This window comes from Apteryx rowi, unplaced genomic scaffold, assembly GCF_003343035.1.
Source record: "Apteryx rowi isolate R43461 unplaced genomic scaffold, aptRow1 scaffold_29, whole genome shotgun sequence".
Taxonomy (NCBI): Eukaryota; Metazoa; Chordata; class Aves; order Apterygiformes; family Apterygidae; genus Apteryx; species Apteryx rowi.
Window position 1 is genome coordinate 1621474 of NW_020449307.1, and position 18411 is coordinate 1639884.

General features: G+C 35.9%; 1 protein-coding gene across 1 annotated transcript; it reads left to right on the plus strand.

Annotated features, from left to right (window-relative positions):
* The first annotated feature begins 1033 nt into the window (after positions 1-1033).
* On the plus strand, positions 1034-16732 carry RNF32 (ring finger protein 32). The gene is made up of 8 exons (XM_026069296.1): positions 1034-1057; positions 1591-1861; positions 6942-7084; positions 8794-8826; positions 9271-9395; positions 9627-9735; positions 15939-16103; positions 16496-16732. The coding sequence occupies exons 1-8, from the start codon at positions 1034-1036 to the stop codon at positions 16730-16732; spliced, it is 1107 nt and encodes a 368-aa protein (XP_025925081.1).
* The last annotated feature ends 1679 nt before the right edge of the window (positions 16733-18411 follow it).

Consider the following 18411-nt stretch of genomic DNA (forward strand, 5'->3'; position numbering starts at 1 on the left):
GCTACAAGCCTTGTTTTTCCCTCAGTCCACTCGAAATTTATTATCACCATTCATTGTGAAGGAAAAAGTGTCTTCTGGTGTTGCCTTGCCTCGGAGGCATGTAGGGAAAAAGTAGTCAAAGAATTAAGCAAGCTGTTAGGAAAGATGTCCTAAGAAAAGGCAGTAGGTTTGTAAGGACTTCCCAAGCTTAAAGGGCCATGGGAATCTCGGGTAGGGTAAGGTATCTCAAGTTGGGTCTGAGATCAAGGAGCAGTAAGAGAAAAGCAAACCAGGTCAAACATCTCAGCAGTAGTTGTACTGCATAACAACCAAACGTTTCAATTACATGTACAGAGAGCAAATGAAGTATCTGAGTGAAGTTCCAGGTAGGCAGATTTTGGCCTTTGGGGAGGGCGATACATAGTGAAGATAAAATGTCTGTGGAAATGGCACAGGAGAATGAGAGCCCAGTGACAGCAATGGTAAGGTACAATATAAATAGGTGGCAAGAGGAAGAGTATTCAACAGTGGAAGTTTAACTAGCTTCCAAATCCTCAGGTGAAACAAGAGGCAGTAGATCTTACATAGAAAGCTCCTTGGAGTGCATTCCTCTTTTTCTTTAGGAAAAGAAGATTCCTCTTTCCCTTTTCTTTGTGTTTCTGTAGTGTGTCAGGTTCCTGATCCTTTGTAGGCGTGTTGGACATTAAAATAACGTATGCAGGAATACACATGAGGAGAGGGAGGTTATCCAGAAGAGGGGCACCTAAGTTCCTGTTTGAAGGTATTCTGTATGCATTACGTGCAGTCCACTGGGGGTAAGGTAAGATTGGCAGCAGAGGAGGCATAATCTGTTGTTTACAGATTCAGAGTTTTGATGGATCGAACACATATTATGTTAAGCTCTTCCTGCTGACAGGCCTAAGAAAAAATGAATTAAACTTTAAGTTTCTATTCTGCTAGCAATGAGACTATCTCTGCTGATAAATATTCTTCAAGTTCTTGTACATTTCTGTTTGTAGAGCCACCTGACTTAAAAATCAACTAAAGATTATCAATGGAGCATCCTGATTTTTGCAAGGTACAAGTTCACATCTTTTAAAATAAGGTGGCAGGGTGGGGAGAGATGGAGGAATAGATAAGACCATTCCCTTTATAAAAATAATATATTCTTGTTTATAGTCAGTGTTTTGGAAGATGAGGTTAGCCTTTGGGATTGTTTTTAATTATATTGAAGTAAAATGTGTTTGGGCATGCCAAACTTTTATAGTCCATGATGAGTTTATTGCATATAATAATTATGGGCTCAGTAATTAAAACTTAAAAATTACTCCTATTTTATTTAATATAAATGATAAATCAAAGATTTCTTTTGACTTTTTATAAGTTGAAACTAGGATGTGGCAGAAACATCAATCTTAAATTTCACGGTATGGTAATTGTATGTTAGGTTTCAAGTACAGGAGTTGTATGCGTATAAAAGCCTTTGACAACTAAAAAACATTGGCGAAGAGCAGAATTTCTTTGAATTTAGTATAATATGCCTGTTTAAAAAGCATTTATAGTATTAATTGTGGAAAAGTTTGTTGTTTTTGGTTTGTTTGTTTTTTTTAGGGCCATTCCTCCAAACAGAAGAGGATAGCAGTTACTGCAGTTGCTTTACAGGATCATATTATACACGATCTTCAGCTCCAGGATCTTTCATTAGTGGATCCTTTTAAGTCAAAGTCAAGGAATATAAAGAACATTTACAAACCTGTGAACAAAGAGATGGTCAGAGCAATAGTAGATACTGGACTAAGAAAAAAGAGCACTCACCACAAAAAAAAGGAAGATTCAGAAAAGGAGTATGTTCTTGATCCCAATCCTCCACAACTAACATTAGGTAAACCATTATATTCTGATCTGTGAATTGCTGTTTTTATTTAAAATAATCTAAAAAACAGAAGCTAAACTTTCTTTTCAAATTTAATGCTAAATAGCATAAGAGCTTACTTTAAAATTTGTCAAAATTCAGCAATTTAGGCCATGATGTAAGCAGTCATTTAAACAACAGAATTTTCATCAGTGGCTTGAATATGTCTTTTTATATCTGAAATGTATTAAAACTTACTCTTCTTATGACAATGAAGGTAAAAAAGGAAACTGGTATGTCTTGATGAAGAATAATTCTTCATTAAGAGGCAGGATTTTTTTTACAGTTTTTAATATAATTTTTATATATGAACAGTCATAACTTTCACAATCATATTCTCAAAATATCAGCTATTTGGATTTTGTATTTATTTAGGGGTATGTTTTAGTATTAAGATAATTCTGTAAGTCTATTTAAAATTGTTTGGTTTTTTACTTAGTAAGAAGACATGACTAGTGCTGCATTAAATGTATTCTTTGTTAATATATACCCACCTTTGCTCAAAGTTAAAAAGGTTTGTTTTTACAATGGTCCTGGGGCTAAACCCGGGAAGAATTAACACCTGTAGTTAAATACCTTTTTCAAATCTAGAAGCAAACATGCAACAAGATAAAAGTCACAGATGTGAGGGCTTGGAATCATGCCTGGTGAGAGAACTCACATTTAAAAAGCATTATAGTAGTACAGCAGCGACGATAATATTGGTATGAAAAAACAACACCAGGGAGCATCTTAGCAGACCAGGAGTCCAAATATGCTTGCCAGGTATCAGTTTCCGTCCTCCTTTTCCCTTTTCTAAAGGTTTCTACAATGTTCTTGCAATGAACGTCTTTTTGTTTCCATCCTTATGGTTGTCTTGATTAGGATTTTTTTAAAGGACCTTCCAGCTGCACAATTGGCAATTCTAAGTGTAATGAACTTTCATCATCATTAGTAATTGCTTTATTTATTCTTTTCCTTAAAAATGCCCTTAGGCCTCTCTGAAGATCATGTTGCCTTTGCAGTAGTAACTGTCACAGTAGTCCCAGCTCTGAAGAAAACCATGTAAATCAGTGAGGCTCCATACAAGCACAGGCATCTGCCTTTTGGAATCAACCGAAGGTTAAGAGGGTAACTTAAGATAATACACAACAAATGAGTGTAACAAGGGATAGGACAAAAGGTAGCAAGACAAGGTGATTATTAGTATGTTTACATGGCTGTAATTCTAAAGATGGGAGGATTTTTTGTTTGGTTCGGTTTGAAGAGGAATTTGAAAGAGGAGAGGATAGTGGGGAAGAAAACGGCAAAGAGGGACTGAGGTTAACACAAATATAAATAACAAGTGATTATGGAAGCTAAAGGTTGTGGTGAAAAAATGCAGTCCAAGTGTGAGCATGTTCCTCTGCAATTATAAGAAAGACAAAGTATTTTCTCTTTAAATCACAGCATTGACTGAGAGGTCCTATATGAATGTTTGTGCAAGTGATTCCAAAGAATGTGCTGAAAGATCTTAAAAAGTTGTTTCAATTGTTTCTGGGTTTTGCTTATTAGTATTTTCACCTATAATTTTTCTTATTTTGTAATGCTTGTATCAACCTTTCTCTTTTAATAAGAATTGTGTTTCTTAAACCTTACAGTTGTGAAACAATGCTGAGAAGGTAATTTAATGCAACTTTCTCTTCTTTAGTCTGTGGATATCAAACAACATCTCAGAGGCCCCCATCACTAAATTTTTCTCAATAGGGACTTGCGTCCTGAAAGCTAGTAACTAGGGTTTAAAGGTTAATGTATGTAATAGCTTTGCTAATGTTCACTTTAAGATAAATAATTTAGTTATAAATGGGTGTGTCAGCAAATGGGTTGGGTTTGTAAATATTTGGTGCATAAGGGTGAAAACTTTTGCACATCTTGAGATGTGATAAATGTAGTCTTTCACAGCTTTTATTGCTTGTATTTATTCAAAGTGCTGTTTTGAGAATATCTGTAGAGAGCCTTTTGCTTCAACCACATATCACTTCTTGTGTGTCCTGCTGCCAGTTCTCCTTCCTCAACCATGTTGTACAAAAGCTTCTCTTCAAAAGACATGCATAGCCTGGCTCTCACAAGTATTCCATCTGGTTTATATTATTTAAAAGTCAGGTTTCACCTCCAATCTCTTCCTATTTGGCAGCTTTAATCATCCATTTGTGAAAATTTTAAATAAGCATCTTTTCTTACCCCGAGGGGATACAAAAGGCTTTCCACAAAGCCATCTCATTGTCTTCCTTTAAACACTCTCTGACCACAATGCTTGGAAGAAAGTCATTGGTAAGCATTTTAAATGTTGTGTTACTGTCTTTCATGCTGTGACTGGTTTGCTATCTTGTTCCCTCCCTGTGTATCCACATTTTGTCATTATAAAGACAGGCACTGTGTGTATATTGGACTATCAAAATGGTATCTTGTTTCTTTACTCGTTCACCCTTAGGTATGACTGTAAGACAAAATTTGATACATGTTTTTACTGAAACCTTTATCATGTGTTATATAATTTGACTCATCTTCTTTTGTAGAGGAAACAATGATCTGTGCAGTATATGCTCTTCAGGAGAAGGATTGTCAAAAGAGAAAGTATTCCTGGTTAGGAGAACTTTCTTGCCACTCAGATACCCATTTCAGCAATTCATACATGAGCTTTAAGCAGAATACATGTTCTGAACTGGTTTTTAGATTCTAGCTTGCAGGATCCTTCCTGTTTCTCTTGAAGCTCACACTATTTTGCAGTATCAATAATAGCACCAGATAAGTGCATTTTACTGCACGAAAATGGATAGACGATGCTATTTTAAGTTAATGCGGTATGGATTTTTGTATTTTGAAAATAATTCTTTAAATACATATGTATGCACTTTGCTGCTTGATGTTGACTGGCTTGAACTCTAGCCTACAGCTTGTAGGCAGAGCTATGAGGTTCAGAACATATGGGGATGTGCTGCATTTAGTGCCTGGATACCAAGTTGTCTGGGAACTAACACAGTGTGCCTGTAAGACAATTCATATATGGCCACCGTGTAATCTACAGCACAGGTTCAAATTTTCTTTTGATACTTCAGTTTATATGCACTGTGAAACCACTGGTTGACCTTTGGCTTGATACCTTTGAAAAGGGAAATAACAGTAACAAAGCAGCCTGTATGGTTTGAACATATGTGTGAATGGTTAAAGAATCTGAATCATTTTAACCCTGTAATTCAGATTAGAACATATAACACTCAAAAATTCAACTTCAGGACTTGGAATTCGTCAGGCTGGATTCATCAGGACTGCCAAAGATCTGCTAAGGTTGCCAAAGTAGAACCCTTTAGTGATCATTCAGGAAAACTTCTTGTGCAAGTCTATTTTCTGGATATGAACAAGACCAGAAAAAATCACTGAAGCCAAAAATCATACAGTTATATTGACCAAAGTAGGACAGGCTGGACTGTCTCAAATTTATGAGAAGCTAATTAAATCTTAGTAATATAAACTTACCTTGAAGAAGAGAAAGCACTTTCCTTTAGTCAGATTGAGATGTAGTTCCAAAAGCATAAACTGACACAGCTTGAAATCTCAGAGTCATCTGTTTGTTCTAAGACATGGAATCAAATTAGTGTACATTTGAAGAAAGTCATGAGCTCACAAGGAAGTAGATTAGGTAGAGATGTTTGAGCCAAAGGGAAGAAAATATTCCTTAGAATTCCTTCAGTACCTCATAGAATTCTAGCAAAAAGATCAAAGACAGTTTTGAGCAAATTTTAAATGATTAACAATATACATCTGCAGAGAGATGAGCTCAGGAGCAGAATTTTTGTCTCAAAAACTGACAGATCCTGTTCTAGAATAGTCACGTATTTGGGCAAGTGGATCACCAAAACCCCATTCTTTCACTGGTTTGTCAGGATTCCTTTTCTCTTCATGACTAATCAGTATAATGGGTTTGGACACACTGTCTAATTGGGTTTTGAAAGCTTATTCAGAACAAATACGTGCTGCTTGTTAATGTCTGTTTTATGCAAAGATTTTGGTAAGCTCTGTTCTTTGGTATGAATGAAAGAGTTGACCTTTCCTTCCCCATGCCCAACTAAACCTCTCATCTAAACTTCATCAGCTTGCATTCTAACTATTGCAAGTCCCTCTTCCTTTCTGGTTTTAGCAAGCATCATCACAGGCCCCATCATGGACTAATTTCCTTGGCTTAGTGCATGTGTCTCGGGCATCCCTCCATTGACGTGGGTCAGTCCACACAAGCTGCTTCCTCTAGTGTTCAAAGATGAAAAAGGTCTATTCTTTGTTGTACCTACTCTCATCTTATTTGCTGTTGAAATACCAACTCTAGCCTTTTTCTACCAATTTTGGGGGGAAATTTTGCACACATCTTTACTGTTTCCCTGCTTGAGAAGGTAGAGATTTCATATGGACATCCGGCAAGGGACCTCACTGTTATGATTTGAGACTGACAAGCGCAACTATTACAGTGACACTAAAATAGTGGTGTCCTGTGACCATCTCTTTGTTTCTTTATGCTCTTCCTCTTGCATCTTTCACAGTCTCATATTATACTTCAGCTTTTTGCAGCAGCAACTGTTTTTTTATTATACTACCCTATCCATTTTCCTTTTAATTTTGAGAAAACAAGAATGTAATGTTAAAAAACCCTGAGAAATAAATTCTAACAGAGATTTTGTTTGTATATATTCATGATTCAAAATTACATTATTTTGCATTGTTACAATCTAGTTAATAATCCCTATCTTAATAGCTCTGAACAGATATCAAAATAAATTGATATTACTTGGCAAATAAAAGTTTACATTTAAAAATTTCCTATATAAATCCTGTATGAAAAAGAGGATCTGGTTCTGACAATTACTAAATAACTAACTAATAGTAAGAAGTATTTTGCATTATGGTAATTTGTCTGATAATAAATTTGTATACAGTATTTTTAAATAAGTGCATTATCAATGAATTTCACATGAAAAAAAGAAATCCATTGTCTGCATCTGTCACTGGGTTTTATTCAGTGATTTGTTATCGTTACTGTCCACAGCTCAGAAATTAGGCTTAGCTGAGCCTCCTCCCTTGCCACTCACTGCTGAAGAATGGGCAAAAATAAAGCAGAGATCCATCAAGCATGGAGATTCTGTACAGCCTTGTGCAATATGCAGGGAAGAATTTGCACTTCAGCCTCAGGTACGTGTATAACTGTGAAGTGGACTACACAAAGTCATGTTTAAATAAGATTTTCCACGGTTACTGCTAAAAATCATTAGCTGAAAGAAGGGAAAAAAATGAAAGATTCTATTTTAAGATGTCATTTAGTATTTAATATTGTGGCCCAGCTGTTATGGGTCAACTCTGAAAATACTCGGAAAAAAGACATGACAGAGAAAGGTTGGTAGTATTTCTTCACTGCTGAAGTTATGACAGTAGGGAAGAGTGTAAATCAGCCTTTTTATCTGTTCTTGCAAAGCAAGTATAGGCTACTGTATAGGTTCATTTAAACTCCAGTTAGCTATGATTTTAGCATTAGTTCATCAGCATGGTGAATATTCACTAATTATACAATTTAAGATATATTTTATTTTCTCACAAGTTTGTTACTTTTCAGTTCAACAGACATTTGTATTTGGAAAATGAAGTAGGTGTGCTCTTAATACCATTCACTCACTCACTCAGGTTATCTGGAGAAATGCTTGCATTTTACCTCAGTAGCTTTATGCGATGCATATGTGTAGCATAAGCGTACTTACATCATGTTTTATTAGATTCTCTCCTGTATCATCTTGAAAATGTTAAAGAAAAGGGACAAGTGACTGATTGAAGAGAAGTGCTGCTTTAGAAAGGCGATGATGGTAGTTAGCATAATTGTCCAAACTGATTGCAAGTTTCTTTCCACATGAATTTTACGGTATTTTTTTCTGTCTGTTCCCCATTTTCATTTTTCTTGAAGATTTTTGCCATCAAGTCTGTGATATGAATCAGGGTCTTTAATAACTTTAGAAGCAGGGCTTTTGCTTCCTTTTACCTCAGCATTAACAAAAGGTGTACAATTGTCCAAAGACAGGTGGGGATGGATCTGGCATAACAAGACCATTCTGCCAGTCTCTGGCTACCCTAAAAATCTAAACCTTGACAAGAGAGAGCAAAAGACAGCAATCATTCAAAAGGTTACTTACTTTAGATTTGGCACAAAAAGGGAAATGCCTCTGGAATTCTTTTTGTCCTGAATGTTTCGTTAGCTTTCCTCCCTCAAGGGAAAAAAGCCACTGTATCTGAAAGCTTTCCCTTCAGCTGGCTGCTAGCCATTAATCCTTTTGTGTTTGCCAGCTCAATAGTGCACACTACTTGTTCTGGTTTTCACTCCTTTCCCAGTTTTTCCGTCCTCTAAGAACCAACTGCCTTTTTTGTCCAACTCAGTATCTTTTGTCAGGATGGAGATCACCAGCGTTTGGTGGGAACTTAGGTCAGATAAAGGTGAAGTTTTCTTGAGGCCTGTGAACATACTTTCTCTTTTGTTTTTTTGTGTGTGTGAAATGCTGCATTTGATGTATATCACTTCTTGAAATTTAATGTCTTTGTGGGGAAAGGGGAAAAAATTAATCAGCTTTCATTTTAAGTACTTGTTTCATAATCTCTTGCTCCAATCAGTAGCAGTTGGTGTTTCTTGCTTTCTGCCACTCCATGTGTGTTAACACAAAATTCACACATTGGTTTAAGATGTAGTTTATAAAAGTAATTTCTATAGAAGACTAATTTTACTTTCACCAGAAAGATTGCAACAATAACAGAAAGAAACTAATGACCTTTCAGGCAGTCAGAATTTTATTGTCAACATTCTTCTACTTTTCAGCTTTTAGAATGGTTTAAAGTCAAGTTATTTTTTTTCCTTTGAAAAACAGGTGTTGCTTTCATGTTCCCATGTATTTCATAAAGTGAGTACATTTTTGCTTAACTATTCAAGCACATAATACATGAGTATTTTAAACTACTTGAGTCAATATCTTAATGAATTAAATATAATTATCTTGAAAAATAATTCTGATTCCAGATTTTTATTGTAAGAAATGTAGTTTAAGGATATTTTGTGATGAGATCCTTTTTCCATTTTATTACCTTTTTTGACAAATGTGTAGGAAAACACAGTTTGTAACTGAGTTATAAATTTATATACTAAACAGGGATAGTTTAATTTATAAGATTTCATGGGAATATAGAGATTTACAAAATTCTCTAACATTTTTATTACAGATATATGCATCTTGTAAAGTGTTTATGGATTGATGAATAAACAGCTCTTATATGATGTAATCTAATCTATTTCTTCTATTCCAATGATATGTAAATGTATTGTAAGTAATTACAATTATTTTTTTCAGGCATGCCTGAAAGCCTTTGAAAAATTTACAGGTAAAAAGTCTTGTCCTATGTGCAGGAAAAAGCAGTATCAGACCAGAGTAATACATGATGGGGCACRCTTGTTTAAAATAAAGTGCGCTATCAGGTAAGCCTTATTTCTGCTAGACATGCTGTCACTGGACTATATTTAGTTTTAAATAGTGCTCCAAAAGTGTTAAAATTTTAATTTAATCAGAAACTATACAGAATGGATGCACTACCAAAGTCAAAGTTTTAAAAAAAATTTAGATGTATGAAATGAGTGTTTCACATAAAGAGTAAAATTAAATAAATTTGTATTTCTTCTTCTTGAGAAAGAACATCTTGTTTCCCACAGAATTCAAGCTTCCTGGAGGGGATATGTTGTTAGAAAATGGTATAAAAACGTGAGAAAAACAGTGCCTCCTAAAGATAGCAAATTAAGAAAACAGTTCTTTGAAGAAAAGGTATGCTGCATTTATTTATTTGGTGTTTTTATTCAGCTCCCTTATATCAAAACCCTTCAACATCAGCTCTGTACTTTTTCCTTTATTCCTTACTTGTGTCAAACAAGCAGCATTGGAATCACTCAGCTGTTCTGTTAGTCTATTCATTTCACCTTATTTTCAAGGTAAAAGTGAGGAAAATAATTTAAATATTTAATTTTAAGGCTGTCTTGTCTTAAGCCTACAACAGGGGGGGCTTTTGTGAGGTCCTGTATTTCTCTTTCCTTTTTGATAAGTCAGAATAGTTTATTTTCCTATGGAAACATATGAGGAGGATATAGTAATTCAAGAAACAAATCTATAAACAATCGTAACTGCTTTTCACTATTATTGTTCCTTCATTCGACACTGAACTGGATAGTTCCATTCTGTAGCCTAGTCCTTCTCTAACTTCTGCTCAGATGCAAGACTACAATAAGTTAGGGAGAAAACAGTCCTGACCCTGTACAAATGAGGCCAGATCAGGTACAAGAATTTTGCAATGACCCTGCCTCCCCTGAAGCAGCCAGCTGCAAAGACCCTGTGCAATCCTCAGCTCCCTCTTTGCTAACTTCCTTTCTCTCCCCAGTTTAGTGACAGTCAAGTTCAGCTCTCCAGTAACATAAGCTGCTCTGACACATCCTCAGTGCTTACCAGACCATCCCTCGTGGAGCCACAGAAGTCATCTTTTAATTTAATACAATTTAATACAGCCAATGCATGCAACTGGGAAAATGCTCTCACCCAAGTTGCAAGCCAAATCAGGAGAAGGTTTAAACCAATACTTTTATTTATTTCTTTAAATCACTTCTTTAGTTAAATAGAAGAGTGCTTGCAGGAGAAGGCTTGTTACTGCCTATCCTTTCATTACTTGTCATACTTACTTGGTTGCATCCTGTTAGAGCAGAGCTTTGGAGGCAGGAACCCTCTCTTCCTATGTTATGCAAATTGTATGATAGTGAGGCCAGTACCCTAGAGGTGATTTTGCACACCTTTGCAACAAAATGGGTATTACTGTTTCATCCTTAATGTTGCCTTTTAATCAGCAAGCGCTAAGTTCTTTGCGTAGTAGAGAAATTGAGTGTGGAGGTAACTGAAGAAAGCTAGCATTACCTTTGAAAGTGCTCACACACTTAAGCTTGGAAGAAGCAAACACCTTGGTGAACTGTGACTGTCCTCAAGTAGTTCAATAATAAGGAGCAACAGAAAGGTTTAGATTTTTCCACATGGAGCATTAGGGGAACAAAGTCTTATGTCTCTTTCCTAGTAAGGTTCTCAACTGTCTTGGGGCTCAAAATACCATGTTTAGTTATAAACAAGGTTGCAGTAAGGGGAAATGGTGAAATCTTCCAAATATGCTGAAATTTGCAGCTGAGTGTTATATGCTAAAACCTCTTTCACCTAACTTCAGATGTCTACAGCAGCTGTCTCCTGAGCTACCTAACATGGGCTCCCTTTAAGGGCACTTTAGATGTCTGTTTTAGGGAGAAACAAATTGATAAACACTGCCTACATTTTATCAGCTGGTGGTAACCCACAGTGAATGTTTCATTTAATGTAGCTTCTGCATGTAGTCCACAGCATTAAGAAATAATTCTCATATGTAACACTTCAGGATTTTGCAGGGAACAAAATGGGCACTACTTCTTCTACTTTCTATTAAAAATAAATTTATTAAGTGTTCTCATGTGGATTAGCCAGGTCTGAATGAATTTAGTACCAATTATGATTAAAAGATATATACTCATTTTTCTTAGTGGCTTTCAGGTGAGAATTGTAGATGAGTTTTCCTGCTGTTAGCTCTTATACTTCTAAGTGTTGGTTAATGAAAACACTAAAGTAATTTTTCACAAGGAGCTATCCATTCCCAGATGCTAAAAAGCTTTTCTAGAATGAATTCTACCTCTCAAACTTGTGCTGTGCTTTTAAAATGTCACTCCCTAAATGTTAGCATAATCAAATGGCATCACAATTGGGGAGGGGGGGGAAATATCAGAGGTTAGCAGTTAGATTTTTAATAACCCTACCCTCCTTTGGAAGGCTCACAAAGGCTAAATGTCAAGTTTCATACTCTTGAATAAATGTCACGGAATAAGAAATAACATCTGAAATATTAGCGCTAGGAAATATGCATATTACTTGTTTCATGGTGATACAGTAGCTCTTATTACACCAATCAAATTTTTAATAATTTAGATCAAAGGAGACAAAAAGGGTCACTGAAACCAAATGATGTTAAAAAGTAACACCACTATGCACAGAAAGCAAAGTGTTACTTAGAAGGCAGCATGTTAGGTAGTGAATTTCTTTGATCCTACCTATAAATGTCACTTGCATATGTCATTTAATTGTAGTATAGTCTTTTATTGGTGCAGTTAAATCTTTTCAAACGCATTACATTATCTCCAGCTTTGCTAAAAATCTTGACCATTGTTTAGGAAGCCAGGTAAGTCATTTGTGAAATGGTGTAGTTGCCTTCAGTTTCCTCCTCCCCCTCCACATGATTTCTCCAAACAATTTTAATTTAAATCTCACCAAACAGTATAATGGTCCTGGAATTTGTTTAGTCGTTTGACTTCCTTTATCACATAGAGATGGTAAACATTCTGTTGCTAACTTGAAGTGGCTCCAAGCAGCAAAACTAGGAGGATATTAAACCAGTAAAAGCTTATCAACTGATTCATTGATATGCTGTAAATTCCAGCCTTTTCATTTTACTATTGAGGGTTGCCATAAGTCAACACATTAGTAAGCAATTTGCTGACATTGGATCACTTAAAAAGGCTTCCCTGTGGACAAAGTTCACCTCCATGCTTTGTTTCATCGTTTTATTTTATCATAGTCTTGTGCTGCTGTACGGATGACTGATGTAGTATCTGAAATCCTATATCAATATGCGAAACTTAGTTTATGCCATGCTATTTAAGTTTTAAGAAGTCACAGAGGTAAAATGTAGAGGTATGGTGTTTTCAGAAATAGATTCAGTTAATCAGTTTCAGTTGTTCTGGAAAAAAAAAAATCAGTATTATGCATTGAAACACAGCAGGATTTAGCATTTAAATTACACATTAGTTTACACATTACACATTTAAATTACACACTAGTACATAACATCCAAATTATAAAAAATCCTTATTCCTTTCTGTCCACTGTTCACACTGATATTTAATACTGAAATGCCATTTAGCATAAATTTTGGGTTAAATTTCAGTTACATTTTTTTCTTCCCAACCCTAGACTTCATTTGCTGATTGATGGGTATGGGTTGGGTCAGGTCATACTGCAGAAAATACAGGAGTAGCTCAAAGCAGATAGTATCTTAGCAGCAGAGGAACTTAATAGATCACCGTCTTAGGCAGTAGAAGCATTTTTCTCTCCTTATTTCTACAGTTTCTATTCAAGGAAAATTATGAAGGGAGTCTCAGGATCATTTAGTGAAATGGGGAAGAAAAGCAAGTGCAAGCTCAAGGAAGAAATGGAGGGCTTCTCACTGCTCAGGGAAAAAGGAGCAAACAGTGCAGCCACAGAAAGAAATGGGGCACAGCTTAGTTTAGCTTGGCCCCTATCTGCCTCCTGCTTACAGCTCTTTATTGGTTAATTTTCCTTAGCAGCCTGTCTAGTCATACCACTGTTCAAAGACAGGCCAAGTCCTAGAGCTGACCACATACTCTGTGTTGGTATTGTCTTTGCAGAAATAGAAACTGGCCAGGACTGAGTTAAAATACTGTTGCTTTTCTCAAATTTTGGGTCCTGAGAAGCTATCAGTGAAAGTAAAAGCCTATTCATGGCTGCTCAAACTTCTCTTTACATCCCTCTAGCTTTCTTAAGAAAACAGTTCAGGTATGTTCATGTTTGATACCAATATAAATGAAGACCAAGCATAAATCAGGCTGAAAGTGTTGATGTTGAACAGAAACCATGAATAATATAAGGTTTAGATCTAATCTTCTCCTGTTCTTCATGAAGTCAGTAGATTTTAAAATGAAACCAGTAAGAGCAGTTAACATTGCAAAGTGGGATAATTCAACCCTAGAACCTGGGTAACAACAGCTTAGATTAAGCAGTGACATTCCTAGTAATTTTTATTAAAAATACATAATCACATTAAAACATTCAAGACGTACTTATAACTTGATTAAAGTAAACTCTAGTGCGTTAGTATTTCATGTCCCATTCAGGAAGTCCACAGTGTGATTATTTGGGATTGTTTGGAGACCACAAAGTGTAAATATTGAAGGAGGCCTGTGGTGGGATTCTTGTTTGTTTGTTTATTTTACACATACCACTAAAGGTCAGTGTGCATGTTTGCATGGGACAGAATAAGATTTTTTTTTTTTTTTTGGTGAGTGAAGAGTCATGAGGGAGCACAAAATTATCCATCTACTCTTTGCTAGATACAGTACTTCACTCACAAACTACAGAAAGTGTTGCTTCTTTTCATATCACATTGCTGTTTAAGTACAGATGCTATACAAGGGGTCTCTGAAGATTTCTCCTTAAGTTATACTAAGTTCTTACACTAGCATCATCTATTAATGTAAATAAACCTGATTGGAACAGAAATTGATACATCCTTTCAATATACTATTGTTCTAGAGGTCATTTGCAAATATAGTAAGTCATAATAATAACAACAGTGAATGAGACAGTAAAATAAAAAGAATACACAGTACCAGTCTAACTTCAAGAAGCAAACAACTTATGCTACTTAATAGTTTCCCTTATCTGGACACTTCTAACGTTTGTCTTTGAAGTCTTTAAAGAGAAGCATTATGGGTTTCTCTATAAGACATTTCCATATTTGCACATCATATGAACCTAATATTTTTATTATATTAGGTGATGCTATGAGGCTTTTTGTAATTTTAGAAGAAAACTTGGGAAATTCAAACTTTAAATAATATCTCAAAATCTTAACTGACTTTTTCAGAGTAGCTTTTGTGGGATTTGGGTTCTTTATTTCTCTGGGTCTACAAAAGTTCACTTTGAATATTCTGATACATGCTGTGAAGGGTCACTTTAGCATTTGTAATGGAGCACATGTCCTGGTGGGGAAGAGCTACAAAAGGAGTGAAGTGAAACACAATAGGAAAATGTTCAGCTCCCATCCAGCTGTCTGACCTTGACAACAACCCCTCTTCCCATCCCATCCTCCCTGAAAAGATAGCTCAACTGTTTTTCTATTAAGTCTCCACTCCAACGAATGTACGTAGAGAAAGGCTCACATTTCACACCTCTCAATGTTTCTTAAAACTCCTGAAACCATTTAAGAAAAAAGTCTCAAAGGACAAGTCTAAGACTTGTGCGACTCCCTACAGAACTTTCAGACATTGTGGTAGTAATGAGACACAGTAACCGCTGTGAGTTTGGATTTCATTTAAGATGATCATTACATTTAGGAAATTCAGAGTGGGCTTGGATACACTTACTTCCATTGCTTTTAGGTATTTATTTTGTTGAGCACTGACTGGAACATCCTCAAATACAATACAATGCAAGTAAGCCTGATCAGATTGTTTAGAGTTATGTACAACAAGCAGAAGTGTATTTAAAACACAAGGTCACAAAAGTCTATACCAAGGACAACGCTAATACGCTTCTTCTATCATTGAGTATCTTGCACTGATCCATCCAGTGGATGGACTGGTTTACCACCATATAACCTATACTTCAGGATGTACTATACAGCCTTTCTCTACAACGCAGCTGTAATCTTTGTGCTGCACCCATATGGGTTAAGAATACTAGATCTATCCTGGAAACTTYAGATATGAGAACCTTGTGCTTCCTTTGAAGTATAATGGTCCTTCAATAGAGTCTGAAGACCTCATGCTTCTAACTTTTAAGTCCACACTGGACACCAGCTGCGAATTGCAACAGATTCCCTTACCATTGAGCAAAGTATTGTTCCAAACAGCAGTTCCTTTTTCTGTATCAGCCTGAAGTGCACATCAATTGAGCCTGAGCCTTAGAGAGATGTCTGTCAGCACTCCCACATCCAAAGAACCCAACTTCTATATTCTTAGGAGAGGAAACAAAAGAAAATCTTGGGTAGATCATGCAACTAATCAGGCCCACTTGTCCAATCCATCATGATTCATCCAGATATGAAATGTATATATTCTATAAATATACCTATAAATAACTCTAAATTCTGCTCCAATTGCAATTCATTTTCTTTTCAGGTTCAACATATCAGCAATCGTCTGTTGAGTTCTTACGATATAAACCTAGATGGTTTTTTTTCTGAAATAGATTCTTCTATAGCTGCAAGTCGAGATGCGTTTCAGCAGTTGGAAGGAAAAGAAATGTTATTAAGCAAACTTGACTGGGAGAAGATACAGATGCAGGTTGACTGGTGCTTTTATTTTATTTATTTATTTTTTTTTCTTCAGGCAGTTTTGCATTTAGAGGCTTAATATACTTTAGAGGCATGGGGGACTTTAAGCATAACTTTTGTCTGTTTTTATATTTTGGTCCAACTGTTCCAAATGAGAAATATTAAAAAGATTTTACTACTCAGATTTGCTCCTACTTAAGTAGCATCTCTCTTCTAATCAATTAAAGAGCCCAAAGAGATCCAAGAGTCAAAGTGTTACTGGTTTAGTCAAAATACACTACATGTTTAGAATTTATGACAATTTTTAAATTTTAATTAGCACATTGTTTCTATATTTACCTTCCATTGTTTTACTAGTCTACAGTATGTTTTTGATTTGTTTTGCTTTGTTTTTTTACTTAGGCATTTCGGCAAGAGATATTTGACTGTCCTATTTGTATTATGCCACTCAGTCCAACTGTTCCTCCCTGTATATTTTCTGGTAAGAGCAATCAGTTTTCACGACAGACTGTTCTGCTTTCTTGTTCACATTTGTTTCATCATAGCTGTCTTCAAGCATTTGAAGAGTTTTCCTTGGGAGAAAGACACATTTGTCCTTTATGTCGCTCATATTATGAGAAGAAAATTCTTGAATGTTGATATGTATAGCTTATAATGCTCTACCTAATAAAATTTAGCTGACAACAGATTGTACTTCCAACTCCAGAACCAGATTTTCTAAGAACAAATGATTTTTTTAAATGGACCTTATATTTAGAGAAATAAAAGTTAGAGGGGCAATGTTGCTTCCTAATTCTTTTTTTCTTTCATATTCAGTTTCACGTGTGATCTTCTAGCATCTTCAGCTACGTCCTCCCTCTGTCACTCATGCCTTCCCCCATTTACCAGAGATCAGCCACAGTGGATTCAGTGATTGCATTCATTCAGCAGTACCCTGCTGTATACCTCACCTGTGGTTTTTACTTCTGATTCATTGCAGCACAGGTTACAAGGGCTGCCAGTACTGTTACTGATAGTTGTAGCAAGAAATACATTTTTTCCTTCAGCACACACCACAAACCATTTACCCTGGCTGCCTCTTCCACATGAATGACTCTGACCAATCCAAAGGTAGTCATGCATAGATAGAAGTGGCCCAAGAGGCACGATCATTCCAGAACATCTGAGAACCATGGAACTGGTAAGTACTGGCCACTTTCAAAAGAAACAAAAAAGGGATTATGAATTTCCAGGTATGCCTTGCTGAAATTAAGTCCAATCAAAGATGGTTTAATAAGAAAAGTGTGAGCACGTAAGGACACACAAAAAAAATCAAGCTAAAACAAAAATGAGATAGCAACATAAGGTAACTAGAAAATAATTTTAATAAACAGGCAAATGACTGATCAGCTACACAAGTGATGGAGAGCTTCCAAATAATGCTTAGAAGACCAAACTGTGTCATGCATCAAGTGAGGTGATCACCACAGCACCAGGTGTATGGGTCTAAAATCTCAAGCTAGAAGAGGAAAAGGTTATATTAGAGAATCCTTAAATAAGAAGAGTTTTACAGATCAGCTGCTGCTGAACTTGCCTCTTGCGCACCCAGAAATCTGGATACAGTGCTCTCAGGGCTGGTTATCTCTAACAACTTGTGGAGAAGAGATGATGTCTTGAAACAAGGGAGGAGGGAAGAAATCCTGGAGAATTGTAGACATTAGATTCACTTCATTTTCTGGAAAAATACTGGTACAAACTATTTAAATAGAGCTAGTACTTGCCATGGGATTTGCCAAGAACAAAAATCATATCAAACCAATACAGTTCTATTTCTGTAAAATAAGAGTCCTGCAGATATGGCAGAAACCATCAGTGTCATATTTTAATTTTAGGGCTTCAGAAACTCTACCTCATATTTTCAAGAGCAAGCTTTGAATTATCAGTATCAGAGGAGATAAGGTGGGAGAAGTGGTCTAAAAATAGCATAAAATTCAATAACAAGTGCATATACTTATGTGTATAATGATCACACATGTGAGATCACCCACATCTTTTATAGGCAGCAATATACAGGCTTGCTGTAGAAAAGCATCAGAAATGTTTTAGAACACAAGTTCAGTATGAAGCAATGATGTAACATGAGGCAGGGGGATGGAGTCTTCTAAGGCCCGGCTGGGACATTACTGTATCCAGTTTTGAGCATTGCTTTTCTAGAAAATCGGGCTTGAATCGCCCAAGAGTCCTACAGGTAGCAACAAGGATGATGAGAGGGCCACACAGAACAGTGAGAGAATTGGGGACACTTATAATAAAGAAGATAAAAGGAAATGTAAACTTAC